This window comes from Rhinolophus ferrumequinum, chromosome 21 (genome assembly GCF_004115265.2).
Source record: "Rhinolophus ferrumequinum isolate MPI-CBG mRhiFer1 chromosome 21, mRhiFer1_v1.p, whole genome shotgun sequence".
NCBI lineage: Eukaryota > Metazoa > Chordata > Mammalia > Chiroptera > Rhinolophidae > Rhinolophus > Rhinolophus ferrumequinum.
In genome coordinates, this window is record NC_046304.1 from 20,087,256 (window position 1) to 20,115,082 (window position 27,827).

General features: G+C 51.6%; 1 protein-coding gene across 3 annotated transcripts in view; it reads left to right on the forward strand.

Annotated features, from left to right (window-relative positions):
- RAB11FIP4 (RAB11 family interacting protein 4) overlaps nt 1–27,827 on the forward strand; it is a 101,407-nt gene that overhangs the window by 49,062 nt on the left and 24,518 nt on the right. The window contains exon 1 of one of the 3 annotated variants that reach the window (XM_033089936.1): nt 10,418–10,489. The exons of 1 other annotated variant lie outside the window; for it this stretch is intronic. Coding sequence is in view for 1 of the 2 variants with exons in the window: in XM_033089935.1 (XP_032945826.1) it covers nt 11,365–11,394 (30 nt within the window). In the remaining variant the exon portion in view is untranslated. Of the gene's footprint in view, nt 1–10,417; nt 10,490–11,140; nt 11,395–27,827 lie in introns of those variants that run through there. One more of the 3 variants, XM_033089935.1, reaches the window with a different exon arrangement.

Below are 27,827 nucleotides of genomic sequence, written 5' to 3' on the forward strand. Positions count from 1 at the left end.
GGACAGGGTGGGCGGTGGGAGGGAGGGATGGAAACGTGAAGGTGAGGATGGGGCAAAAAGCAGGAAAGTGTGAAGGCTCTGAGGTGGGAAAGAGTTGGGTTGGTTTGAGAGTTGGCAAGAAGGCCGCTGTGGCTGATGGAGAGAGGGACCGGGAAGGAGGATCCCAGCAGAGGTGCCTGAGAGCACAGGGGAGGAGTTTGGCGCGTATTCTGGGGGGTCAGGAAGCCAGGTGAAGGTTTTCAGTTGGGAAGTGACAAGACCTGCTTGGTGCTGTAAAGAGATCCCAGGGGGAAGTGTGTGTGTGTGTGTGTGTGTGTGTGTGTGTGTGTGTGTGAGAGAGAGAGAGAGAGAGAATCAGGGTGACCAGTTAGATAGCTGTGCATTCATCCAGGGAAGAGATAGTGGAAGCCTGGTCAAGGATGGTGACAGGCAGGTGGGGAGGGGAAGTGAGCTCAGCTGGAGTTGACAGGACTTCCCTACATGGGTTGGAAGAAACAGAGTCATCAAGGACAGCCTGAGGTTGTTGCCTGAGCGCCTGGGTGGATATTGGTGCCATTTGCTGAGCTGGGGACTGAGGGACATAGCAGGCTTGGAGGGAAATTTTGCAGTTCCGTTGGGGACATGTTGCTTGAGAGGCCTACTGGAGTTTCAGGTGAAGATGACACGTGGTGCGGTCCAGATTTGCTTTAGGTTGGAGGCCCTCGTTCTTCCATCTGTCTAAAGTGCAGGCCGCTGCCGTTGACCCTTCCCAGGGGCCAGGGGGCTGCCTGACCCAAGATTACAGACCCTTCCTGGAGGCAGCCGTATCCCGGGATTGGTCCAGATGAGTATACAAGGGTTTTGCCCCCTTGCCTCTTTCCGGGACAACTCTGAGGGACCATCCTGGCTCCAGAGCTCCTGTGGGGTCAGCTGAGGCCTCATGACACTGCCTCGCAGTTCATCTCTCCTTCTGCCCCATCCTGCTTCGCTCATGCTCTCGTGGGGTTGATCCCTAAGACACTCCCCAATAAACTTCCCCCATAGGCAATTGTATACAGTAGTCTAGAGGTCAAGGGAGAGGCCCAGTCTGGACGTAAACATTTGGGAGGCATCAGAGTTTTATGGGATTTAAAGCCACAAGCTGGATGATACCCTCTCCTCCCCCACGAGGGGAAAAAGAGGGCTGACACACAGAATCTGTTCACACTTACCGCTGAGGAAGGATGCAGGAGCCAGCAAGAGCGGCTGAGAAGTCACTCGCGGGGAGGTGAGAGAAAAGCAGGCGGCTGATATCCCAGAAGCCAGAGCGATCCACTGTGTCAAGGGCTGCGATGAGAGTTCAGGAGGGATGAGGACCCACGATGCTCTAGTTGACTCGTTTCCACCCTGTGGTATTTCGGGAGGGACTTTAAAAGCCAGGGCATAATCTGGTAAGATGAACTAGAAGAGAAGGAGAAACTGAGGCTGCAGGGGTGGGTCCCAGGGCCCAGGTAGACGAGTCCATCTCTGAACCAGTGTTTGGGCAGAAGGAAGGCAGTGAAGGCACCTGCACAGGGGGCCATGCAGACCCTGTGGAAAGGACAGGAGGCAGGTCTCTTCTGGTCACTTCTATTAAGTACGGTCATCGGCTGCGAGTGAGCAGTGCGGGAAGCAGTGCTGGAGATGAGAGGAGGACAAAGGACAACCAGCTTAGCCTGAGCGTTTCCCAGCTGGCAAAGGGCAGAGGTGTGGTTCAAACCCAGCCCCAGGCAAACTCGAAACCCTGGGCTTCACTAGATGGAAAAAGCACAAGGAACGACATTCCAAGCACAGGGAACCACTAAAGTGTCAAAATGTGGCCTGTTCAGCACGTAATAGAAGTAGTACCAATAAACACATACATTGAGCTTTAGCTATGCTAAGTACTCTTCAGGCATTATTTCATTTAACACCCCCCCCCCATAGCCCTATAACACAGATACAGTCAATCCTCACTTTTGGCAGATTCTATATGTGCAAATTTGCCTACTTGCTGAAATTTGTCACACACACACACACACACACACACACACACACACACACCCATCAATCCTGGCAGCGTTTTCATGATCATTTGCAGACATGCTCAAAGTGTTGACAATTTGGGCGGGGCCGGTTAAGGTTGAACAACACATTACTTCTCCTCATTTCCGCTCATACCGTAAACAAGTGTCCTTTTAGCAGTCTTTTTAGTGTCATGTTTTCATATTTGGGGGGCTTTTTGGGGGTGATTTTGCTGTTTAAAATGGCCCCCAAGTGTGGTGCTGAAGTGTTGCCTAGTGTGCCTAAGTGCAAGACGGCTGCGCTGTGCCCTACGGAGAAAATGTGTGTTAGATAAGCTTTGTTCAGGCGTGAAGGATAAGACTGTTGGCTGTGAGTGTTCATTCAGTGTTAATGAATCAACAACATACGAGGTGTGATCAAAACATACAGTGAACGTTTAAATTAAAAAGAAATTATTACAGTAAAAGACACGTTGCCATCAATCCCCCTCAAAATACGCCCCCTCACTTTGAACACAATTATCCCATCGCTCTTGCCACTTTCTGAAGCAGTTCTGGAAGTCCTCTTTCGTGAGTATCTTTAGTTGCACTGTCGTGGCTGCCTCGATGTCCTGAATCGATTCAAAAACGTTGACCTTTCATGGTCATTTTGACTTTGGGGAAGAGCCAGAAGTCGCACGGTGCCAGATCCGTTGAATAAGGTGGATGAGGACATACTGTAATGTTTTTATTTGACAGAAATTGCCATACCAGAAGCGATGTGTGACACGGAGCCTTCCTGTTGTGATCACAAAATACAGTGAATGCTGCTGCCGAGTGCCATCCAACAGAAAGGTGGGAATCTTTAATACAGGAAGCCGTGCATCAAACCTTAGTAACAGTGTGTGACAAGTTACAACTCATTTGGTGCAGTCAGTTGGGTGTGAGCTAAGGTTGAGAGAAGATGTCTTTTAAAGTGTGCCATAAATCATTCTCCATTTTGACAACACTCCATGTCGCACATCACTTCTGGTATATGGCAATTTCTGTCACATAAAAACATTACAGTGTGTCCTCATCCACCTTATTCAGCGGATCTGGCACCATGCGACTTGTGGCTCTTCCTGAAAGTCAAAATGATTCAGGACATCGAGGCAGCCACGACATTCACGCAACTAAAGACATTCACGAAAGAGGACTTCCAGAACTGCTTCAGAAAGTGGCAAGAACGATGGGATAATTGTGTTCAAAGTGAGGGGGAGTATTTTGAGGGAGATTAATGGCAATGTGTCTTTTACTGTAATACACCTTTTTTCAAATTTAAACATCCACCGTATTGTTTGATCACACCTCGAATGTTAAATAATGTGTCTTTAAACACACATAAAGCAAGGTTATGTATTGATCAGTTGACACAAATGTTGTAATCAGAGGCTCGCAGGAACTTAACCCCGACGAGCAATGGTTCAGTATTCATTGATTCAGTGTTCACGTAGCAACAGCAAGTCACGAAAATTGGCCATATGCAAGCTATGGGACATAGCTGCAGAGCTGGGCTGGAACCTGGGCTGGCCGGGCACCAGGGCACTACACTCCCATGAATGTGGCCTTGTGGTCTAGTGGGACGGCAGGGGGCCTGGCCTGGAAGAAAGGTTTCTTTTTTAGGGCACCCTGGGAGCAGCCCTTCCTCCCCCTGCATTGGCCTCCTCTGGGCTTGGGGCCTCTCCAGTATCTACCTGAAAACAGCAGCTCCTTCAGTCGGCCTGGGCCTGGGCTGCGGCCACAGAACCTTGCCGGTTTGTGGTTTTCCCCTAAGTGGAAGGAACACTGGCTCAGTGTTCTGGGGCCAGGCACCTTTGGTTTCCCTTTGCAGAGCCCTGCCCTGGAAGGGCCACAAAGGAGGCGTATGTGTGTGTGCGTGCCTGTGCTGGAGACAGGAGGCCCGCTCAGGCTCCACACGAGGCCCATCCTGTCTGCTGCTGCTGCTGCTGCTGCGGCTGCCTGTTTATTCAAGGGCGGCCCGGCCCATCCTGGGTGGGTCCCACTAAACACTGGCCCTGGGCCCTACCAGGAACCACCTCTAGGACCGGCTGCCACGACTGCTGTCTCCCCCCCCGCCCCCCCCCCCACCTTCTCACAGTGCAGAACCCACAGGGTTTGGGGTGGTTTTTAATTGCAGTGTCACTAAGATAATTTAGGAGACAATTGGGGGGGACTGCGTTTGCTTTAAAAGTGGAATTACAAGCCCTTCGGTATATGTCCTTCTGACCTGAAATAAGATGTAACGTTGTCTTCCTCTCCTACTATCCTTGTCTAAAAGTACTCTCTTCTCAGGATGGAGATAAGCCCTGAGGTTAATGATCGCTACCCTGGAGCGTCCCTGGTGTGGGTCCTAATTGTAGGCTGAGAACAGCTATGCGGGGAGAGCACACAGGACATGCATAAGGGGCAGTGGCTGCAGTGACAGGGCTCAGAGGGCCACATGGGGCACACCCTGCTGGAGAGCCCCTGAGGGCAGACTGTGGGCAGGCTGCCATCCAGAACAGCTCTGAGGAGGGCAGAGGACGTAGCTCAACTGCCAGGCTGTGGGGCCCAAGAAGGAGCCTGGGCTTGGAGTAAGAAGAACTGGGTATGGGACCCCACAACACTCTCTGAACCATTGTATACAGAGCCTGCAGCTTGAGGACGTAGCTATCAGGGCAGCGGACACAGAGTTTGGATCCTAGCATGTCAAGCAGCGGGTCCTCTGGTGAGCTCACACACACCCGTGTGTGTGCACGTGCTGATGACTGGAAGGGCACCCAGCTTACTGCACTCCCTAGGTGTCTAGTGGTGCCTTGGGGGAAAGTCTTCACCTGATAGGTCACGCCTGAGTGGGGTTTTGAAGGATGAACAGGAGTTAGCTTAGTGGACAGAGAAGGCAAAATGTTTGATGCTTAATAAAATAACATCCTCAGTCTACTGCCAACCACCTCCCCCTTCCTGAGGTCCGTGTAGATGCACAGGTAGGTCCTATGCCATCAACAAGCTTTGTGACGGTAGAGAAGTCATCTCTTCTCTCCAGGCTTCAGTTTCCCAATTGTAAAACAGGATCCCTTGCAGCTCTAATGCACTATGATTTCAGGTCTATAGAGGCCTGGACGATAATTTCTAAAAATTTTTCATATTTGCAAAACACTTTCCAAAAGTCTTTTGACATTTTCTCTTCATATAGATCTCCTCCGTCCTATAAAGTTGGTCGGACTCTCTCCATTTGACCGAAGAGGAAACTGAGGGTTGGCAAGGTGAAGTGACTGGCCCTTTGCCAGTAAATGATAGAGCCAGGGTTTGGGGTTCTCTCCACTGTTCCACTTCCCCTGTCACACACCCCACAAGCCTAAAATCCCCCTATGGTTGCACATAGATGATTCTTAATGCATCACTCGCCTTGCCTAGGCCCCGTGTCAGCCGTTACTGCTGACAGAGGGGAGGAGGAGTCAAGAGTGATGTGTGCAGAAAATGCCAGACCCCTGCCCTGAACAAATGTAAGGGAAAGAGGTACGCAGGAAAGCCCTGTGAGGAGCGGGAGGCAGGACCATGAGGATTGTCAAGGGGAAGCTGTTAAGCTATGAGCTAGAGAGCAGGATAAAGTCTAGGACTGCAAGTGGGGGCACAGTTACCCTTTCCAGAAGCCAAAATCAGTGCTTAAATTCAGGGTGAAAATAGACCCCTGCCCCTCAAGTCTCTCTGTCCCTTACCCTGCTTTGGTTTTCTTCATACCATGAATACACACACACACACACACACACACATCATTTATTTGTTTATTGTCTGCCTTCCACCACCTGAATGTAAGTTCCATGAAAACTGAGACTACACTGATGGCGGGTGTATCTCCAATACTTTGACCAGGGTCTGGCACGTAGCAGGTCTTCGTTCCATATTTGTGAATGAATGAATGCATTCATAAACGCGACCTTCACCTGTGATTGCAACAACTCCCACTGCAAGTCAGCAAGCCTTCAGCAAGGGGGTTCCCAAACTGCGGCACTGGAATCACCCGGGAATCTTTAAAAATGGCTAACACTTGGCTGCCACCCTAGACGTTTAGATTCAGTTACTGTGGGGTACGACCCGAGCATTGACATGTTTTAGTTCCCCAAGTAAGTCTAGTGTGCAGTGCCGTTTGGGAACCACTACTTTACTTCCCACTCCTAAAAATCAGCGACACAGGCTGCCAGGTCCGGGTGGAGGTGGTGGGGCGGGGGAGGAGGCGTTTGCAGGAGAGGAGAGTTGTTTATGCTCTCCTGATCTTGCAGTCACCTGACATTAGGAGAGTAAAGGAAAGGGAGGTTTTTCCTCCTTGCCCTCACCCAACACAAGTCAAAAGAAGACCATGTTCGACTTCCTCCTGGCCTGCCACCTCCTCCTCTTAGATGATTGAATGAGTCAGAGGAAACATGGGTTTTCTCACCATTTTCCCCTCTCGTCGGGTTTGCATGAATAAGAAAACCCATTGTTCATGTGTGCACAGGTTGACAAAAATAGAGCTTGGCCTCTCTGAACACTCAGCCTGGGGCCAGAGTCAGTAAGACCTAGTTCCGTCCAGTCTGCACAGCGTCCAGCCAGACACCAGAAGGGAACCCAGCTGCAGGGGCAGACTGCAGAAATCTTGGCCAAAGGGTAGTCACCAACACCGAGGTGTTTGCCAATGGAAAAGAGCTCCCATTTCCAGAATGCGTACCTGGCTCCGAGATCTGTGCCTGGGCTAGCCCACGGTTATAGAACGGGAAGGGGCCTTCGCAATGGCTTCCCAACCCACAGCTTTCCAGAGGAAGGAATGGTCCCGGATGCCCTCCTCTTCCCAGCCCCAGTGCATGCCCCCCGGACAAGCCCCTGCTGGAGAGGAAAGGCTCTGAGATTCAGGCGTTGCTCTCATTTTTTCTAAGTGGGAACAACTTTCCCTCAGGGTCAAGAGGCTTCTGCAATCCCAGGGTCCTGCCTATTTTTTTAGTAACCGTTTCCCTTTTTGAAGCTTTTGTTTAAGTCATCAGAGGTTGACTTTGTCCTCTGGGGTGGAAAGCTGGGACTTAGTGTTTGGGGCTGACGTTTCCTGGCTGTGGAGTCAGGGGACCTCTAAAGAGGAGGTGCAGGAGACAAGTGTTTGTGGCAAAGTATGAGCCAGCTGTGCAGAGGGCTTTTCCACACAAAGGGCAGTAGTAGCTGGTGATAACTGTGGCTGGGCAGAAGTAATGTCCAGTGTGTGGCAAGGTTTGACTGACGTTGACAGTCCTGCTTGATGACTGATGTCTGTCCTGGAGACTTTCTTTTCAGTTCTAATAGTATTTGTATAGCTGTTTTCTATTTGTTCATTTGGCTAATGTTGGTTGGCATCAGTTGCTTGGCTAATGTTAACACTGGGTAATGTTCAGAGAGCTCTTTTCCTATTTTAATGATGCGTTTTAATGATGCGTAGATATGTTGGCCTATCCTTGCATATGGCCCCAAACATGTACAAAACGTTGCCTCTTTACACTGTCTCATGTTAAGCTAACTTCTGCCTGGTGACAGCAGAAGGAAGTAGACATAGATCGGTAGCTGTGGTGCAGAGAGAACTTACTATTCTCTTCCTTCACCTGAATGAGCCCAATGACCATGTGTTTTCTGACCCCCATCAGTTTCTGGAGGATAATATCTCCCGCTTGTCAACATTCGATCTGCTTCTTTCTGGCTTTGACGTTCAACATCATGGGAGTATTCTCCTATCGACAATTATAGAGTCAGTTTCATGACATGAAAAGAATCCATCAGAGTGACCTGCCATCTAAAAATTATTCTTAGATACATTCCCTGGGAGAGGATTTCTGTTTTTAATGAGATTGTTCTTGCTCCTGAAAAGGCAAGGTAGACCGCTTAAGCGACTCACAGTGCCGGGCAAGCACTGTGAAGGATTTCAGCCCCTGCCTGTCTTACCCCGTCAGTAAAGCCTCCCAGTTGGAGTGGAGTGGGAAGGAGAGGGCCCTGCACTGGAGTCAGAAGCCTGGGTTTCAGTCCCTGCTCATCTGATATCTCACTGTGGGGCTTTGAACAAATTCTCAGCCCTCTCTGGTCCTCCATCTTTCCATCCATAAAAGGGGGGAAGAGTTCGTTAGGTATTTATCCAGAGAGTCTTCCCAGCTTAAAATGGTTTGATTCTATGACCTCTAAAATATACGTACGCTGACGGACCAGGTAGCTAACTTAAGAGCCCACTTGCCCCCAGCCTCATAGGTGGGGCTGTGCTCAGGAGGCAGGACTATATTCCCTAATCACTCTTTCCCAGCCCCCATTGGAACAGAGAACACTGAGTCCTCTGGGAGGCCTGGCCTGGGCTAGAGCCCTCAGTTCCCACATTCCATTTCCGACATAGTCAGCCTCCTCCTCCCCACCCCACAAATGATCACTGCTTCCCTGAATCCTATGGAAGATGCCAGGACCTCTCCCGAAGGTTAGTGTCCTAAATTCTCCCACAAGCTGCTTCAGGTACGAATCCTTACCTCAGTTCTTCCTAGCCTCTTGCCACAGGGTAATGGATAATGGCTACTGTTCATTGAACACCAGCTATGTGGCAGGTCCTATTCTAAATATGTCATGGATCCTGATTATTTCAGTCCTCACAATAATCCTAAAATATATACTACAATTATCTCCAATTTACAGATGAGGAAATTGAGACGCTGGCAATTAACCTTGCCTGGGGTCACCCAGCGACAAGGTGGTGAAGCCAAGATGTGACCCTTGGCTCTGGCTCAGAGCTCATGCACCTGATAACCGAGTCACACTGGAGCCCATTCGTGCTGCCGGTAACCACGAGGAGCTACTATTTCTTGAGTGCCTGAAGCACGGGAGGCATTCTACTGGACACTTATTCTATCATTTCATTTTAACCTCCCAATTGGAAGAGGAAAGGTCTTGTTTCCATTTTACAGAGGTGGAAACCGAAGCTCTGCAACATAAAATGACTTCGCCATGAAAGATGTAGAGCTGAGTAGGCTTCACACTCAGACGTATTCAATGCTAGCATCTTGTGACCGTCCTCTCTGTCATGCTGCTTTTCAGAACAAGGACCTGGGGATGCTCCCCACCCCACCACTTTGGGGGAAAATAAAGAGGGACCATGAGGACCATTCCCCCCATAGAGCTCTTGAAAGTGTCTATCAGGCTACTGCTGGTGGGGGCAGGCAGGGGCCTTGATGCATCTGACTTTCTCTACTGACCTTCGCTGGGACAAAGCCAGGACTCAGAGAAGCAATGATCGCCTTAAGTGTCTGCTACTCTTCTCCACTTCTGGGTGGGTCTGTCATGTGACCTACTTTCTGGGACCCCATAGTTCTCAAGGGCAACATGAGTCTCACAAGGGAAGAGGGGTAACTAAGATGGAACCCCTGGACTCAGCCACTCCCTAACACCTTAAGGGAATAGGCTGAGCTAAGATCTCAGGGTGGAGCGGGGAAGGCAGAGCAGGCCCAGAGTTCTCGGGCTGATGCTTGTACCACACCTTTGATGAGTGCCTAAAATTAAGTGTACCCACTGTGCCAGGGTGCATATCCCATGAGGCAGACTGTGCCATTCCCATTCTGTAGATGAGGACAGTGAATTTCAGAGAGGTTACATAACTTGTCCCAGAGGATTCAAACCCAGGTCTGAGTACAAATCCAGTGCTGTTTATGATACTCCACAGTGCTCCTATGTGTTAGGGACACACTGTGGCCTCCACACATAGATCTCTGAATCACAAGGCATAAGCAGAGAGGAGAGAGGTGGGTGGTGGAGTTTCCACCTCACCCCTCGTCACCCCCACTGCTCTCCCCTCACCCCCAAATCAGCCCTTGCCAGAAGGCCCCCCTCTGGCTAATGCTGTCCTTTTTGGAGAAGCCTCAGTGGGATGCTTTGCCTCAGAGACAGGCCCTGGTAAACAGAGGGGCAGCTGGGAATATATTTGCAGGAGAGAGATTGGGAAGAAGGAAGTTGAGAGCAAAGAGCCAGAAAGAAAGGGGGTGCGGGGGGGAAGGTGTGTGTGTGTGAGAGTGTGTGTTGGTGCTGTACCAAAGCACCTACTCTGTTTCCCCAAAAATAAGACCTAGCCGGATAATTATCTCTAATGCATCTTTTGGAGCAAAAATTAATATAAGACCCGGTCTTTTGTTGTTATATAATTCCGGGTCTTATGTTATAGTAAAATAAGACCGGATCTTATATTAATTTTTGCTCCAAAAGATGCCTTAGAGCTGATTGTCCGGCTAGGTCTATTTTCGTGGAAACAGCGCAGCTGGTGACAGGCCCTTCCCATACCAAAGTGCCACCTTATTGGTCAATGAGAACTCATGGAAGACAAGGGTGTCTTCATATCCACCTGGCAGATAAATTAGGAAGATAAATCTTCGTCCCCGCCCCCACCAGCTATACAATGCAACATCAAGTTAAAAGGAAACATTTGCAATATTTGCTGCTTTGGTTCTTTGCCTTCTTTTAATCCTGAGCATAGTGAAGAGGTAGGGGGGCACGTTTTTCACTTAAGTTTTATTTACTAGGATTCAACAGAAGGGGTTCTTCCTTTTTTGGTTTTTAGTTCTTGTTGCCTCTTGGTCCTTTGTATGCCTGGGCTGGTTATAAAGACAGCTTTGACTTGACACGAAAAGACTGGGAAAGTTGTGGGTGAGATTCAGGATGAGAATCAATTTAGGAACGGCGGGTGGTGGTGGTAGGCGAAGGAGGTAGGGGTTGGTAGGTCTTAGTTCGGGTCCGCAAAAGTGAACCTGAAAGCTCTCGTCAGAATCTCGCAGTGCGGTGACCGCAAACAGCGAGAGTGAACTGGAATGGGCAGCGGCGGCGACAGAGCCCGCCAGGCAGGCACGGGAGTTTACAAACTCGGTCTTGAGCAATCCCGGGGCCGGGCCACCCAAACCCATGAGGCCGTAACCTTGCGACCCGGGCTCCCGCAGGCCCAGGCGGGCTCTACTTTGGGCGGAGTGTCGTGTGCGCCCGCCCCGCGGCCGCGCAGCCATTGGTCTGCGCCGCCCCCGACACCTGCCTCTACCTAGGGGGCGGGTTTACCTGGGCTCCGCCCCCTGCGGATCCGATTCCCAGGCTGCTCTTCCTCCTCCTCCGGCCCCGCCCCCGGCACCAGGCCCCGCCTCTTCGATCTCCGAGCCCCGGCGCCTCGTGATGTCATGGCAGTTTTGATACAAAGAGCCCTTCGTCCCACGCGGGTCTCCCGGCAACGGGCGCGGGTGGGGGCGGGGCCGGCGCCTCCAACTGGTGCCTAAGCGAGCGAGCTGCCGCGGGGGATGTGCCTGCGCGCCCCGCCGACCTGCACCCGCCAGCTTCTCGCCCTCCTGCAGCTTACGGACCTGCGGCCAGACGGGGTATGCGCACCCCGCCGGCCCCTGGGGGCCAGGTAAGCGGCGGCCGAGAGGGTCTCGGGCTCGCAGGGCTCTGGCGACGCGCACCTGGCTGGGCCCGCGGCCCCGGGGCAGAGAAGTTGCCGGAGAGCGGAACTTCGTCCGCAGCCCGGGCTCCGGCTCCCGCCCCGGGAGTGTCCGCCCTCGCGGCCCTGGCGGGGGAGGTCGGGTTACCTGCGTCTCGGCCCGCTGGGCCACGGAGGAGAAGCCGCTGCCCCCTCTGGGCCCGCTGCTTGCCCTCAGGTGCGCGGCTGGAGAGGACTAGCCCCGGGCGGCGGGGAGAGTGGTCGCTTGTGTCTTCGGCGCAATTTCAAAAAGTGGTTTTAGGGGGATCTAGTGGGCTGGGTACGGGGCTCATTTGCCTGGACGCCTCCATTGGGACCCCCGCGTCCCACCTCCGCTCCCAGCGCGCCTGCCCTTCCGGGACCCGTGTTCCTGGAGCTCCCTGCCCTTGGTTGGCCCCTCAGAGTCCCAAAGGGGGCTGTGCGCGGGCGAAGTTTTTCCTCAGCTCATGGTAGCCTTACTAAGCTGTTTTCGGCTCCGAGGAGTTCTGCCCGGCAAGAGGGAGGGCCAGCCTAATTCGGGATTTGGGGACAGGGCCCAGCCCCTTTCCAGCCTTGATGCTGCGGACCTTAGAGGTGTGTGCGGATTCCCACCCCTTCGCTCCCCAAGAGCGGGTGGGACCGTCCTGGCAGTAGTTTCTATGGTCACAGCCGCTTCCCTGCGAGGGACAAGCGTCGTGGCAGAGCAGCCTCTGGAAAACCGTGTCTTTGCTGTGGAAACCTGGTCCCTACTCAGCCCCGGACTTTTTTCCTTCTCATCCCTGCACACCCTCCAGTATACCTCTTTCGCCATTTCCCCTTCTCCCTAGCACTGCTCTTCCACAAATGGCTGGATGTGATATCACTCGGCACTGAGGGACACGCCAGTGTTCCTTGACTGACTTATTTCTAGGTCACCTTCTCAAAGGATTGTGAGGAGACTGGGTTCCTGCACTCAGCCTACACCGTGTAGCAAACCCCTGGGCTGGTTCCTGCTGATCCACACAACCTCTGTCCTCCCTTCCTGGAGGCAGGTGCTAATTGCTCCTGGGAAGGGGATGGGGCAAGCACATCCTGTGGGGCATCCCCAGGTCCTTCCCCTGGTGAGATGTGGTTCCGTGATGTCAGATTATGGAAAAAGGAATCTCAAAGGGGGCGGGTTACCAACTGTGTGTCTCCGACCTCTGCAGTAGGGGTCTCTGTCTCCCTCTCTCCCTCCCTACCTATAACCATCTAACCCAGCCTTGGTGGAATCCTGTGAGTAGTCACTGCCTGGGACTGGGGTCCTGCCACCTGCCGCACCATCTTACCCAGATAGAGTGGCCTCAACCTTAAACTGCTAAGCTGGCATTTATGAAATGCTCGTTATGTGCCCAGGGGCTATTATACACAGACATGTACCTGCCCTTAAGAGGTTTTCAGGCAGTTGGGAAAGTGAAAACCTGGGTCGAATTGCTCCCTGCCCAACTCCCCTGAGCCCTGGGTGGATCTGGGTTGTCTTGGAGGCCCCTGTGAGGTTCCCCTTGTGTGGCCTAGAGGAACGAAGGACTTGGGACTTGAGTAGCAGGTAGCAGACCTTGGGCAAATGCCTACTGGGGGACAGTTTTGTTATTTGGGGACCGTGGGCTTTGGTGGCGGGAGTGGGGTGGATGACGAAGGCTGGCATGAGATAAGATTGTACCTAGGGGAGGGATGAAACTAGCCAGGCCAGGTGAGCAGGCTGGGAGGCATGGCCTTTGCCCCAAGGCAGATCAGTAGGAGAGACTGCCTGGAACCCTATTCATGGAAAGGACTTTTAATCAAGTGAGGGGAAAAAGGAGAAGAAGTAGGGGGCCTGGAGCAGCCGGTGCTGGGGAGGCTCTGGGCTGCAGTTTGAGAACTTCCTGGTGCAGTTTGAGAACTTCCTGGTGGCCCCCCTCTCCCTTCCTTTTTTCCTCTCTTCAAAGCATTTGTGCCCCCTCCCTTAGGCACACTGGCCCCTTTATGACCTCCTAGCCCCGCTCCCCTCCTGGTGGGACCAGCTGCCCCCACACCCAGGGCTTTCTCTTTGGTTGTTCACCTGGGGCCCTCACAGCTCTCACCTTCCTGCAACTGCCTCCCTCCCACCAAGATGGCTAGAAACTTCCTTTCCAAGGGCTCCGTCCCTCTTACAGAACATCAAGTCCCTGTTATGCTAAGGGATGTTTCACAACTGATCCTGCTTTGAGGGGCCTCACAATTTTAATTTACTTTATGTGTTTTAGGATGGGTAGGAAGAGGACGGGAGAGGCTTCCATAAAGTATAGCAGATAAGCAATTCCTGGAAGGACGGCTTCCCAGGGACTCCGGGCCTTAGACGGGGGCGGGGGTGCCCACCCTCTGGTCCTGTGCCCTGGCCCCCCGTGCAGGGCTCATTGCATTATGAAAAGGCAGTATCTTTATCTAGTCTGCCTACTGCCTGGTGTTGACGGTGGGCCATAATACCTTGGCCTTGCCAGGTGTGCAGAGTCCCTGGGGTTGGGCTCTGTTTTCCTCCAGGTCCGCTGTGCTGGCTCTTGACTCAGTAACTGGACATCAAATCACTGGCCTCTCGAATGAGGGGGACCGTTCAGGTCTTCCTACTACTTGGTCTCCCAGTTAGATTTGGGTGGTCCTGCCCCATCAGCTGGGTACCACATGACAGGCATGGTGATTTGGCAGGCCCACCTCATGTCTTACTAGATACGGTGTGGTCATCTCTCCTGGATGTGGTATGGCAGTCACCTCCATCAGACAGCAATTCAGGGCACAGACCCTTTCCCATTTCTGTTTGCCCAGCCCCTACCCAGCACGTGCCTGGCACAGGCAATTCATTCACCAAATATTTGAGCGTCTAATTTGTGCTAGATTCTGTGCTGGGTACTGGAGATACCACAGTGAACGCACAGACAACAGTCTCTGCCTTCATGGAGGTCACATGATGGCAGAGGGGCAGGCAAACAGGTAAAACCTGCAGTGTGAGAGATGGCAGGAGAGAAAGCAGGGCAGTAGGGGAGTGCTGGGCCACGTGCGGTTTTTTTAAATGGAGTGGGCCGGGAAGCCCTCGCTGAGAAGGTGACAAAGAGGTACAGGCAGAGGAAACAGGAACAGCGAAGGGCCTGAGGTGGGACCATGGCTGGGAATGTGGTCCACAGATGTGTCCACAGAACGGCAGGGAAACTGCCGTGATTGGAGAGTAAGGCAAGTAGAAATCAGGGGGGGCCTGACGCTGCCAAGCCACAGCCCAGAATCCCAGGAGGAGATTAACAGTACAGTTGATTCTAGAAATCCACCAGCACAAAGTGCATTTCATTGCTCTGCCCACTTCAAGCCATTGCTGTTGAGGGGTTTGGGCGTGAAGGCATTTCTTGGGCGAGTTGTCTGTGTGTGGCCGTTGCTGCCGTGGACTTTTCTGCTCTCAGCCTGGGTTGGATCAGATAAGGCTGTCCACAAGAGTGTGGAAACAGTTCTTGCCAGACTTATTTCCACCACACAAATTGATACCAGCAAAAACCGCTCAGGTGATGTGCGCTAAGTCAGCAGAGCGCTGTTGGGCAGTCTTGTTCCCGCGGGTCAGTGCTATGGGGAGTGGGACGTCCAGCACACGAGCCCCGCGGAGTAGCTGTCAGCCCATGCGAGTGCTGGCCGGGCCCCCTTAGGGTTCTGTTTCTTCTTCTCCTTGGGCTCCTGACCTCCCTCAGCCCCAAGGTGCATGGGCATCTCTCTTCTCTCCCTCTACCTGCAGGCAGTTGGCAGCAGTTCTGTCTCCTGGTCTCCTAAGGAGTCTCTGTCTAGCCAATGCCCCTAAAGTGTGAGTGTGCGTGTGCGCGTGTGTATGCGCGTATATGTGTGTGTGTGCGTGTGTAGGAAGGAAAAAGTAGGCATCGGAGGGTCACATGAAGGTCAGAGGAGGCAGCCTGGTTGGTAATCCAGAGCTGGGGGGTTCCGGGGACCTCTGGCCCCAGCTATGCCAGGCAGGCCGGTCCTAGTAACACCCACGTTTCTAACCCCACTTTTTGACTTCCTTCAAGAAACGGGAAGTTTTCTGACTGTTGGGTATATTTTTAATTGATTCAACCTGCTTCATCTTCCCAGAAAAGTGGGTTCTTTCCCAACAACGTACACATGATGCAAATGAAAACAAAAGCTTGGTGGCTGTTTTTATTAATACATGGGAGCTTTTCTCTTTTAAGGGATCAGAAAGAGGAAGGCCTAAACAGAACTCAAGTGTGAGAGAGTGGGTGGGAACCCTCTTACTCTTGAGTCATCTTTTGACAACCCCCCGCATCTCTTCTGTGATCAATAAGCCGATTAATATAAAAAGGGAAGCCACATTTCAAGTGGTCTGTGTTGTCTGCAGTGGACGTGGGATACGAGAGCTGAGACGAGGGGTGTTGTCTGCTCTTACCACCGGACTTCTGTTTCCCTCTTAGGAGAGGAGAGAGAGTAGGAACAAGTTTCTCCTTCCTGCTGGCTGGTTTTCCTGGGAGAAAGAAATACCTACCTCAAAACACAGGCGCTTTCATCTCATGCTCAGTGCCTGTTTTCTTAAAGTAGAAAAAAAAAAAATTAGAGCCAGAAAACACGTGGGTCTGGATCCTGGCTCTGCTGCTTGCTAGTTGTGGTACTTTGGACAAAGTACCTCATCTTTCTGAGCCTCAGTTTCCCCATCTGTAGAGTAAGATCGATAATGGCATCTACCTCATAGGGTAATGGTGAAGCTAAAGAGAGCCACTGTGACCTAAAGTACCCAGAGTAGGTCTGATACGTGCTCGGTTGGCAGCGGATGGAGTAATTAGGTAGCTAGAGAAGCAGACAGTATAGAGACCAAGCGCCTGGACTCTGGGGTCAGGCTGTCCAGGTTCAAATCCTGGCTCTGCCAGTTGCTCTTTGTGGAATCTTAGGCAAATTATTTAACCTTTCTGTGCCTCAGTTTCCTCATCTGTGAAATGACGATGACGCTAGCACCTCCCTCCTGAGGTAGTTACGTGGATCAAATATGTAAATGTATGAAGAGCATTTAACACAGTGCCTGCCATATGAGTGAGCTGTTATTTTTAGTTCCTAAAAGCCTCTACTGGTTTGATTCTTGTGACTGATAACCCTAGCACCCAACAGAATTTCTTGCAAGGGAGGGTGTCAACACTGAAACAGGAAGGTGGCAGGGCAAAAACTCTGGTATCTGAGGAACTTTACCAGAGGAGCAAACTACTTCCTCAGCATCTGTGTTTTTAAATAAACCAACTCAGCCTCCACAGATGCATACTCTGGGGCCAGAGTGAAGGGACTGGAACCCACATGGCAATCTGTGACTGAGAGGCAAAGCACATTCCGAGGTGACAGCCATCTCCCCAGGGCTTGGCGTGGGGCTGCACCTGGTCTTCCTCCCAGAGACTGCCCGTTCTGCCAGGCCAGAGCCTGCCTGCCAAGGAGAGGGGGGCGGTGCCTCTGCCCACCTACCCTTCACCTCCAGCTAAGGCCTGCCTGTCATCTACCTATGCCCGACTGGAAAGCCAGCTTGGAGCAGTGCTGCCCGCCTGCCACTGCCAGCCCACAGTATCTGCCTTATTAAAGCACTGCGGCTCTGGCTGGCTGCAGGCCCCAGGAGATCTGGAGGGGAGCCAGACAGAAAGGGGTGGGCTCTGCAGCCACCCGTCCATGTTGGGTGACTGCCCCTGGTAGTTTTCCAAGGAACAAACCTACCTGTTAATCTAGCTTGGCTGCCCAGAGATCTGCAGCTCCACTGAGGCGAAGCTGGCCAGGATGGCTGGCTTGTCAGGAAGCTGGTGGTCAGGACAGCTTCCACCTAAGGAACCTTGAATTGATGGTCTAGCAAAATGAGGGTTCTTGTTGACAAGGCAGGTCTAGCCAGCACATTGTTGTATAATTACCTGCAAGATTGAATCAGTTATGAGCAAAGAAAGATCTTGCAGCAGCAGGTGTGTGTGTACGTGTGTGCACACGTGCCTGCATGGAGTTGTCATCTACCGTTCAGTGCACACACACAGGCAAGGAACCGTGACTGAATCCCCATGCCCCGCTTATACTCACACTGTATTTTGGAGAGGCTAAGACACACTCCTGTTTTTTTACATTGTAACATCTCAAATTGGTACATTTGCCAGTGTGTTTTAATTAACAGTGTCTTTTTTTTCTTGATGTACTGGAAATACTGTGCATCTTAAAATCAAAGGCATCTTGCATTTAATGAAACACAAAAACTACGTAACCTCCACAGAACTTACACGATGATTTGCCCAGTTTCTTCGAGGGAGGAAGTAGAGCCACCTTGTAGTGGTGGTAGGATTGATGAAAGGATACTATGATGTGGTTCAAAGGAATGAGCTTGAACAGCAGGCAGACCCGGGCTCAGATTCCAGTTTTACAGCTCACCAGCTGTGTGACCTTGGGAAATCAGAGCAACTTCTCTGAGCCTCTTCCTTCACCAAATTTGGATCGTGGCTCCATATAGTCGTCATGATTATTTGCAAGGCTCCTTTCTCTATTTCTCTCTTCCTGGGTATCATCTGAGGTCACACTGTTCCATTCTACCTGGATTAAAAGGGAAAATAAAGGCAGGGAATGGGTTGCTGGCCTTCCCAAGGTAGCAGATGGAAACTGGCATTATGTACCACGCTTCCTGACTCCATGTATAATCCTTGAACATCATCTTTTCCTTCCGTCCGTCCTCCTCCCAGTTCGCCTGAGTTTTCATTTTCACATGTGTTTCCTTTTAGCAAGTTTCTTTCAAATCTCCTCTCCCTTTCTGTAAAATCTTCCCACATGTAGCCTCTTTGAAGCTCTTTGTGGTGGGAAAGGGGAGGGGGCTGTGCCTTGTGGCCAGGGTGGCACAGGTCCCAGTAGCCTCAGTTGACAGTAGTCAGTGGTCTAGTGTGCTGTGGTCCCTGCCATTTTCGGCTCAAGTCCAAGTTCTGCCGCCACCCGCCTTGCTAACCCCCGTTCCCATGGCCTGCAAGGCTCAACCTGAGAGACTGCTCCAATGCTGAGTGTTGGACACTGCTATTGCCTAGAGTATTTAGTATTTTCTGTACCCTCCTTGCATTCAAATCAGACCTTGCTCAGAATCTAGCCCTGCTAGCTCTGTGACCTTATGCAAGTTACTTAACCTCTCTGAACCCCCGTTTTTTCATCTGAATGGTGGCTGATGCACAGAAACATCTGGTACATGAAACTGCTTAATATTCTTTCCTGGTCTTCCTCACCTGTTTAAGACCACCTTGTGTTTCTTCAGCTAATGCTAAGGGCTCTGGGAACATCAGCCGACAGAGTCGCTCCTAGTAAACGCCCTGAGACAGATGGAGGAGTCCTGGGCAGGGCATAGCACGGGGGAAGGCACAGGGACCTGTGTGAGCAGGATGTGTCAGGCGGGATGGCTGGGCTGTAGGGAGTGGGGTGAGCGGTCAGTAACTTGGCATCTGTGAGGGTGAGGTTGGCAAGAAGGGCTGCTCACTAAGGTTGGAAGCAGGGCTGGGGGAGCAGTGGGCTGAGTTTGAGGTGCCGGGAGACAGCCACGTGGGGATGTCTAGCTGAGAGATGCTGGGTGAAGGGAGACTTTTAGAGCATGCCGTGGTCTTAAACCTTGTTTTCGTCAGAGGTCTCCTCTCTGCCTCTCTCCCTCCTGAGATCCTGATGAAAGCCAGTAGCCCGACTTTCGCAGGTTTGTGCATTGCCAGGGGTTTACAGCCCTCCTTGATGAGGTGGTGTTTGGTCTCTGGCACCGTCCTTCCCGAGTACCAAGGTGTGTAATGAGTTAAGCCAGCCCTGAGAGAAACAGGGCTGCGAGTGGGACGGCACTTGGCTCACAAAGAGCCCGGATAAGCTGGTGATATAAGCCTGCCTCCTCTTGGACCCCCAGGAGGTAAAGCTAACTGCACAGCTCCTGGCTGGGGACAGAGAGAACCAGTGGGTTAGCTGTGCCAAGGCTGGGATGGGTAGATTTCCTCACTGAGTAATTCTTCTCTTCTTAAAATGATACATAAGGGGTGGGGGAGGTGAGGGTGAAGCCCCCGCCTGGCGTGTGCCACCTCTCCTGGTGTGCCAGGGAGCATCACAGGAGCAGAGAAAGGGGAGAGTGTGCCAGAGATGGCTGTAGGGCCCAAGGAGCTCAGGCCCAGGCTGGGGTGGGGGGGTTTGTGGAAGGTGGAGGTGGGGGGATTGGCCTCCCAACTACAGTGGCTTTCTGCCTGGGGCTTGTTTAGGACCAGGTGTTTGAGGCAAAGCGAGGAACTGTGTTTCGGGCATAAGGAAGCCCGAAGTATGGGGGTGGTGGTAAAGTTGGACCGGAGCTTGGGGTTCGAGGGGAAGGGGACTGGCAGTATCATGTCCCTTGGTCGAAAATGGCTGGACGGGGCAGTCTGAGGAGCCAGGCCCTGGTTCTGTGGCCAGTTGGGGAGCCCACAGACCCTTTGAGAGGGTCTTGATGGGCTTTCAGTAGATTTCCCTGGGGGCCTCCTACCCTCTGAGCCCCAAACTCTGCTTGCGGACAGACCTAGTGCTCTCTCACCTGTCCCCACTGTGGGAAAGCCTAGGAAAGGACTTGAGCCCATTCAACCTGCCCTGGCCCATGGACCCCAAAGCTGAGCTCTGGCCAGCCCCAGTGCGAGGCGGTGGCCCAGAGAACCCCCGGCCTGGGTAGCTGGACCTGGTAAAGGCAGAAGGACAAAAGTGACACCTGAACTGAGCCTGCAAGCAGCACTGCTGGGGCTCTGGGCTGATGGGAGGTGCCAGGAGATTATAAGAACAGAGAGGTGGGTGGGGAGAGTGGCAGGAGTGGAGAGGAGGAGAGTTGCCCTGCCTTGTCATTGGCCCTCCCATCTGTCTGTTCCAGGTGGGCGGGTCACGTGGACATGGGCACTTTGCTTGGCCTTCCAAGGCCTGAGGGTTTCTGTGGCCAAAAGCGGGTGGAGTAGGTACCCGCCCTGGCCTTAGATTGTCCCGCAGGGTTAGTTCTGTTCAGGCGTGCCCTCCCAGAAGCACATAGCCTCTCCCTGGGGAGTTCGTGTCACCTCGTTTGAAGGTGCCCCACTGAAGGAATGCTGCTCCATCCAGAGAGGTGGGTGAGCTGGCCTGCGCCACCGCTTTCCAGTTCCAAGCTTTCACTCTAAGCTCCTCTTATCGTGATGGTAAAACACGGAGCCCCCAAAGCAAGCCCCACAGACTCTTGACTGGGAGTAATTAAGCCCTCTCTTCAAACAGCGACATCCTTAAAAGCTATAATTTGTAACCCAAAATAGCTGCCTGTTCAGAGAGCCAGGGAGCCCTTAATGTGCGCCCCTCTCAACGTGCAGGCTGTCCATTGGCTTTTGACCTTTGAGTTGCCCCACACCTGGCCAGTCGTGATTTTCTCGGATACGCTGGCTGGGTGGGAACTGGAGCTTCCCAACTGGTACTTGGGAAATCATTTTCCCAACTGGTACTTGGTACTCAAATCATTTTTGAGAATTTCGGTGGGGTGATTGAAGTTAAGGGTTCCTGATTCAGGTGTACATGGCCCTACCTTTCTGTGTGATGACAAAGGGGCATAGAGAGAAAAGCCGCAGCGTCACTTCAGAGGAACGTGGATTGAGCTCGACACCAGGCCCTCGTCTGTCAGGAGGAAACAGTATTCACCTGCTGGCATTTAGAGGAAGAAAAATGAGACCACCTCAGTAAAGCACATAGCACACTCTAGCCATGTGGCCTGTGCTCCCAGAGTGGTACCTCTGGGATTTCCTTTCTCTCAGGTGTGGCTCAGAGGGCCACTGATGTAGACAGAATGTCTTGTGTATGGATTTGGGTATTTGGATGCCGGCGGCTCAGCTAACAGGAAACGCCTCCCTGACCTGCAGTGTCTGTCGGCTGACATGCCTGGAATTCTTGGGGCTGGCTGCGGGGGGTTTGGTTTCCAGATGTGGAAGCAATTTAAGTTCTGTTTTCATAATCCCCAACAGTTTGCCTCCAAAGTCCACATTCTCATTTGCAAATCAAGGCTGTTGTCTGTTTAGGGGGCGGGGTGGGGGGGAGACTGCTTCAGGGGCCCCTTTTAATACTTTGTGTTTAGGGGGTAGGTTCAGCGGGTGGGGCACTCAGAATCTGGGACCATCACACACCCCATCCAGGGCTTGGTCACCGTGGGAGCAGAGGTTGACCCTGGGGCCACATCCCCTGTGGGTTTTCCTAGGAGATGGGTCACTTAGGCAAATTCAGCTGCAGTATCTGCCTGGCCCCTCAGTCACCATGCTGACCCTGGAAGGACAGCCTGGGGTGGAGGGAAGAGGGGGTGTCCTGTTCTGGCATGTCAGGGGAAGGCTGGCGTCACAGCGGAGCAAGGTGACCACGTGTCCCAGGAGTGGTACGGGCCCTCCTTCCCAAAATGACCACAACAAAGGGAAGAAATTGGCCTCGGATTTCAGGCAGCCAGAAATACCGACTGGCAGGGAGAAACTGGTAATATCTTGCTCAATTACTGAGCACTGCTAGCCACGGAGATGGCCTGACCCAGGATTATAGGCTCTGTGGTACAGGCCTGTCGTTCCAGGGCTAACTGCTGGTCTCTTCTCTTGTAAACCAATCACGGTTGAGGTAAAAATCACTTTTACATTTCTATTATAACTACACTAAATACAGTCCTGGGCAAACAAAGATTGCCTTGTGCAGTTTTAAATGCCTCTGGCTGAACTGCACATACACTTCTTTAAAATTAAAATATACCTGTATTACGGAAAGGGCACAAGAGATGGAAATAATTTACTTAGCTTCGTATATAAATAGGGCCAAATGCCGGTCATATTGGATTAGGGCCACCTTAAAGACTACATTTTCATTTAATTACTTCTTTAAAAACCCCGTCTCCAAAAACAGTCACATTCTAAGGTGCTGGGGATTGGAACTTCACATATGAAATTGGGGGAGATGGACACAGTTCTGCCCATAACAGAAAGGTTCTTTGGAGCCATCCTCCAAGGGGAGGAGAAAGAGGAGGGTGAGCAGAGCCTGGCATCCCGGGTGAGCCTGAGTGGAGGGGAGGCAGCTCTGCCTTCAGGCAAAAACCTGCCATTGATGAGGGGCCCATTGGGGACAGCTCTTGGCCACAGGCTCTCTTTGGAAAAGTTTCTAGTAATGTGACGACTCATGGTTCACCTTCTAGAGACGATGGTTCTTAGAGCTGGAGCCACGTGTCCCCTGCATCCAAATGATCTAGACCTGATCATTGGAACCCAGACCGTTCATTATTCAGGTCCTCTCGTGGGTTCATTTGACCCTGGAGGTTGGTCCTCCAGCCTTCCAACTGCTGTTGGCTCTCCTTCTAGGGTAGCATTCTTGAAGGATGGCTTCACTCCTTCAGATTCCTTTTAAATGGAGCTTTAGCTTGTCATTTGTCAGTTAGCTTTTAACTTGTCGGGGATTTTATACTTGCCTTTAACCAGTGAGTTTGGAGCAACTGTCTTTCACGTTTTATGTATTAGTATGTCAGGTTTACTTCTAACAAACTGGAAAATGAGACCTGTAAGACCTGATGATAGGAAGCCATCGAGAGTAGGGCTCAGCCACCAACCTTTGTAAGTCCCCAAGGTTTTGCCCAAAGCTGTGATATACAGGGGTTCACAGCACCCCTCCCCAACCTCCATGGGGCTCCAAAACCCCTCCATACAGCCCCTCAAATAGCCATGATTCCATCAGCCACCCAAGAGTACCCCACAGTGACTCATCCAAACCAGCCCCTACAACCAAGACAGACCATAATGGAGCTGGTCCAGGAGGCAACTGCACCATTAAGGATTTGCACGCCCCAGGTGCTCTCCAGTGCTGCTACCGTATTTGCTTTCTCTCCATATATAACTTTTTTTCTGAACCATTTAAAGCAAACCAGGCAAGACGTTATCAAAACTAAGGACATTTCTCTTTTATAACTACTATATATACCATTAAGACACCTAACCCAATCAAGCGTCATTCCCTAGTATCACCCAATAGCTAATCCATATTCCAGCTTCCCCCTTTGTCCCCGAAAGGTCTTTTACAGCTAAGTCGTTGTTTGCTTGTTTGTTTGAACTGAGATCTGATCAAGGGTGACATTTGGGTTTTATATCTTCTGATGAATCTGTAACACTAGTTTTCACAGTGTGGTCCCGGGACTAGCAGCACGAGTACCGCCTGGGAACTTGTTAGAAATGCTCTTTCTTTTTTTTAAAATCTATTTCGGCCTATAGAATGCACATTTTCAGACCTCACGCCAGACCTACTGAATCAGAAACCCTGGTGCAATTTGAGTCTTACAACCCCTCCCCCACCCCACGTGATTCTGATGCACGTTCATGTTTGAGAACCACTGGCCTAGAAAAACCCCCCCTCCCTCTTTTTTGTGACATTCTCTTGTTGAAATGACCAGGCTAGTTGTCTCGTAGAGGGTCCCCCAAACTTGCTGCCGGGTTATTTCCCTGCGGTGATAAGTAACTTGTTGCTCTATGCCCTGTTTTCCCATTCAGTAGAAGTTAGATCCTAAGGCTCGATGAGAATTAAGTGTTGTTGAGATTACGTGATAGGTGATGATGCCGTGTCCTTCACATTGTGCCGTGTTTCCCCGAAAATAAGACCGGGTCTTACATTAAGGTTCGCTCCAAAAGACGCGTTAGGGCTTATGTTTAAGGGATGTCATCCTGAAAAATCACGCTAGGGCTTTTTTCCCCGGTTAGGTCTTATTTTCGGGGAAGCACGATGTCATGTCGTAGGCTAAGGTCTTTTTGTTCCCAGTTTAGTGGTAGTAGGTTTGATAACTGCATTAAAGTGATAATAGCCTGTTTTCTCCATGGTAGAGATATGGGGCAGAGGGTTGGTTGGTGTCTTGCGTAATCTGTAGGGCGATTCTTTGGGACTGTGCACGTATCCAGTTCCTCCATTGATCAACCATGGATCTAATGGTTTTATTCTGTAGTTACTGGGTGTAGTGTTCTATTTGTGTCAGGTCAAGCTTCTGTTGTTCAGATCTTCTCTTTTCTAATTCTCTTGTTTGCTTGCTCCATTAATTACTGCGAGAGAGATGAGTTAAAATCTCCAACTTTTAGTTCTAAGTTTTGATTTGTATATTTTGAAACGATGTTATTAGATGCGTAAACATTTGCAAGTATTACATCTTATTAAATTAAATTTTATCATTTCTTAATGTCCCTCTATCTCTTACCTTAAAGTGTACTTTGTCTGATATTAATATAGCCCCTCCAACTTTTGGTGGGTGTTTGCGTGGTACGACTTTTTTCATTGTTTTACTTTTCACCTATCTGTGTCCTCTTGCTTAAGTTGTTTTTTTTTTTAAATCTAATCTGACAATATTTGTATTTTAATAGAATGGTTTATTCCATTGTCATTCAATGCATTACTGATATGGTTGAGTTGTTTATTATTTGTTTTTTATTTGCCCCAATCTGATCTTTGTTCTTCGTTTCTTCCTTTTTTTATCCTGTATCCTTTTGGGTGACGTAAGCATTTTTTTAATTGCATGTTTTTCTCCATTAGATGTTTAGTAACACATTTTTATTTTTATTTTTTAACCACTAACTTTTGACATGCTGGCATATGTTATTGGAATGGACGTGGCACAGTGGAAACAAAGGGCTCGAGTGTCTCCTGGCAGGGCAGGGGTCCCCACTGTGAGGGGCATTGCCAGGGGGGTCCAGGGTCTGGCCCATGGCCTAATGGGCTTGGAAACAGATCTTGTTGCCCCTTCCCACACCCCTGTGACTCATGCCACTCATGCCCACAGATTGTCCCTGGATGGATGCTCAGAGCAAAAATGCCAGCTGATTCATTTACAGTGAAAATGGCACTCCAGCAGCGACCTCGGGCAGCGCTTCTCTTCCTAGCATCAGCAAGCTCCTGGGAAGTTTGCCCTGATCCGGAAGGGTGGTGGGTGAACTTGGACACAAGGGAGCTGGTTGGAAGGTCTGAATGGACACAGGGAAGCTGGTCTGAATGGTCTCAAGTTCACAGCCTTTAGGGCAGGCTGGATGAGCCGGTCATCCAGACAAAACACATCTGATGCAGGCCGGTTTCACACCCACCCTCCCAGCCTCTTACTGGGGGTACATTAGATCCCTGAATACTTCCAGTCACTCTGCTCCGCCACCTTTCAGGGAATTTGCCCATCTCTCATCTTAGTGTAGCTGCCAGGGAGCTAACCACATCCTTCATTTTTGAGTTTTTCTGGGAGCTATGTCATGCCCCCCTCAACTTCCCTTGCCCTCTTGTGACACTTTTTTGATCACTTTTTTGACATTGTCAGATTAGATACTTTGTCAGCAGCGTGCCTGTTGGGGGCAGGGTGTCAGACAGAGGAGAGAGACAACTCAAGAGTTGCGATTGAAACATTGAAAAAAAGGCAGTGTTGGCTTCCACACCCCTTTCGTGTGGTGTTGTGTGCAGTTGCAGAATGTGTTATCTCACCGACGTCACGTTTTGTAAATGGCATGGGACTTCTTGAGAAGCACGGGCATGGCTTTCTCTTTCTCTTCTGTCCAATTCTAGCCCGAGGTTCCATGGCCAGTAGAGGCCAGATCCAGGACTGAACCACGTCTGCCCGAGAGCTTCAGTCTCCCACTCTGTAAAAATGGGGTGATTTAGTACCTCCCTCGGGGTGGGGGGGTGATGTGAGAATCAAACCCTCTTAGTATTTCCCACTTGAGACAAATGAACTCCTGTGGAAACAGCGGTTGTCAGTGCTGTGCCCCCGCCTGGGATCTGCAGGCAGGGGTTCTCAGCATTGAAACTGAGGCACTCAGAAGTTCAGTGCCTTTACGACGAAAGTGAAGTGTAGCAGTTGGGGTGTCCACACTGAGCTCTGCTCCTAGAGTCTGCTGGAGGAGGAGCACCAAGCCCAGGTGAAGGGTGTCTTGAGCTGCAGGTCGTACCCTCCCTGCGGTGAGGGTTCAGGAGATGGATCCAAGAGCTCCTGGCTGGAGGAGAGAGCCTGAGAGTTGCCTTGGCCGCCATGACATGCCAGGAGGGGGGTTGGTTAGAGGGGGTGGTTCCTGCCGCTCTCTGAGCGGGCCCCTCGGGGGAACATGGCAGTGTCTCCTACCTGCCTGACCTCAGCCTCCCTACCTGAGCAGGAAGTTTGGGCCACAGAGCTTTGATCTCACAATATAAGGTCAGTCCCCAGGGCTGGCAGAGAAGCATGGTAAACTCACAAGGCTTGGTAATCTGGTGTTCCCATGTTTGCCCTTGGCCTTGTATCTGAGCCAGGGTTACTTTTGTTCAGAAGGCAAGCCGGAGGCACCAGCCTCCCTGTGTAGGTGATTAAATCCCCCTTCATGTCCCACCCTTGCCCCTTGAATGGCACCTGGGCAACCCTCTTGTTGAATCAGGATCTCTTACCAGCCACTGATGAGCACCAACTACCCGCCTGCAGAGCAAGGCCTGGCTTCAGGGCACGGGCTGGTAGCCACAAACAGGAGTTGGGCACAGCCTGGCTTGCTTACTAACCTCTGCTGCCACCATCTTTGCATGATGAGAGTGGCCAAGCCACTGGCATGTAGAGGATCCCAGCACATGTAACCCCATCCCCTCCCTGTGGCCCTGGGGACATTGGCCTACACAAGTGAGTTCCTTAACGTGAATCTTCTGCTGCCCATGGGGAAGACCCAGCATGACCCTAACCAGGCCTGTCGTGGTCCTGGACTGTTTCCTGGCTGGGAGTGCGGTGAGGGACTTCCCCCTGTGCCTGGCCCCCACGCCCGCGCAGCCTCTCCCAGGCGGCAGGCTGGCTTCTCCCCTGACTAGGCTTGGTTTGTGCCCCATCCCCCCATACCTTCCCTACAGTGGGGTTCCACGTGTGCCCGCTGGTGCCTGGCTGCGAGGGAAGCTGAGATGTGCCCGCCCAAGCTATTTTTACCCCGCCTTATCCCCACAGAGCTGTTCTGTGGCTCCGAGTCACTGCCTGGGGAGTGGAGCCGTTGCCAGGGCTGGGGGCAGATGAGCAGGAACCTCAGCGCCTCCCGACTCCCTTACCGAGGCAGCGTCTCATCCCAACACTTATGAAAGGGTGTCGTCCGTGGGCAAAGAGACTTTCCGAGAGAGCGGGCAGAAGAAGACCGTGGTGGGCAGAAAAGAGGCACCTGGCATGTTTGGAGGGAAGGCTTTGCAACCAGGGAAGTCTGGCTCCCAGAAGCAGAACCCAGCCTACCTTTGCCCAGCGTGCCACCGGGTCAGAAGGACAGGGTCCTGGGGGCTGGATCAGTAATAGCTCAGGTTTATTGAGCATTTCTGTGTGTGCTTAGAACATGTGCCAACTCATTTCATCCTATTAGTTCACTCCATTCCATAGATGGGGAAACCGAGGCACTGGGAAGTTCAGTGCACCTCAGGTCGCAGAGCTCCTGCGTGCCATGTGGAGCTGGGAT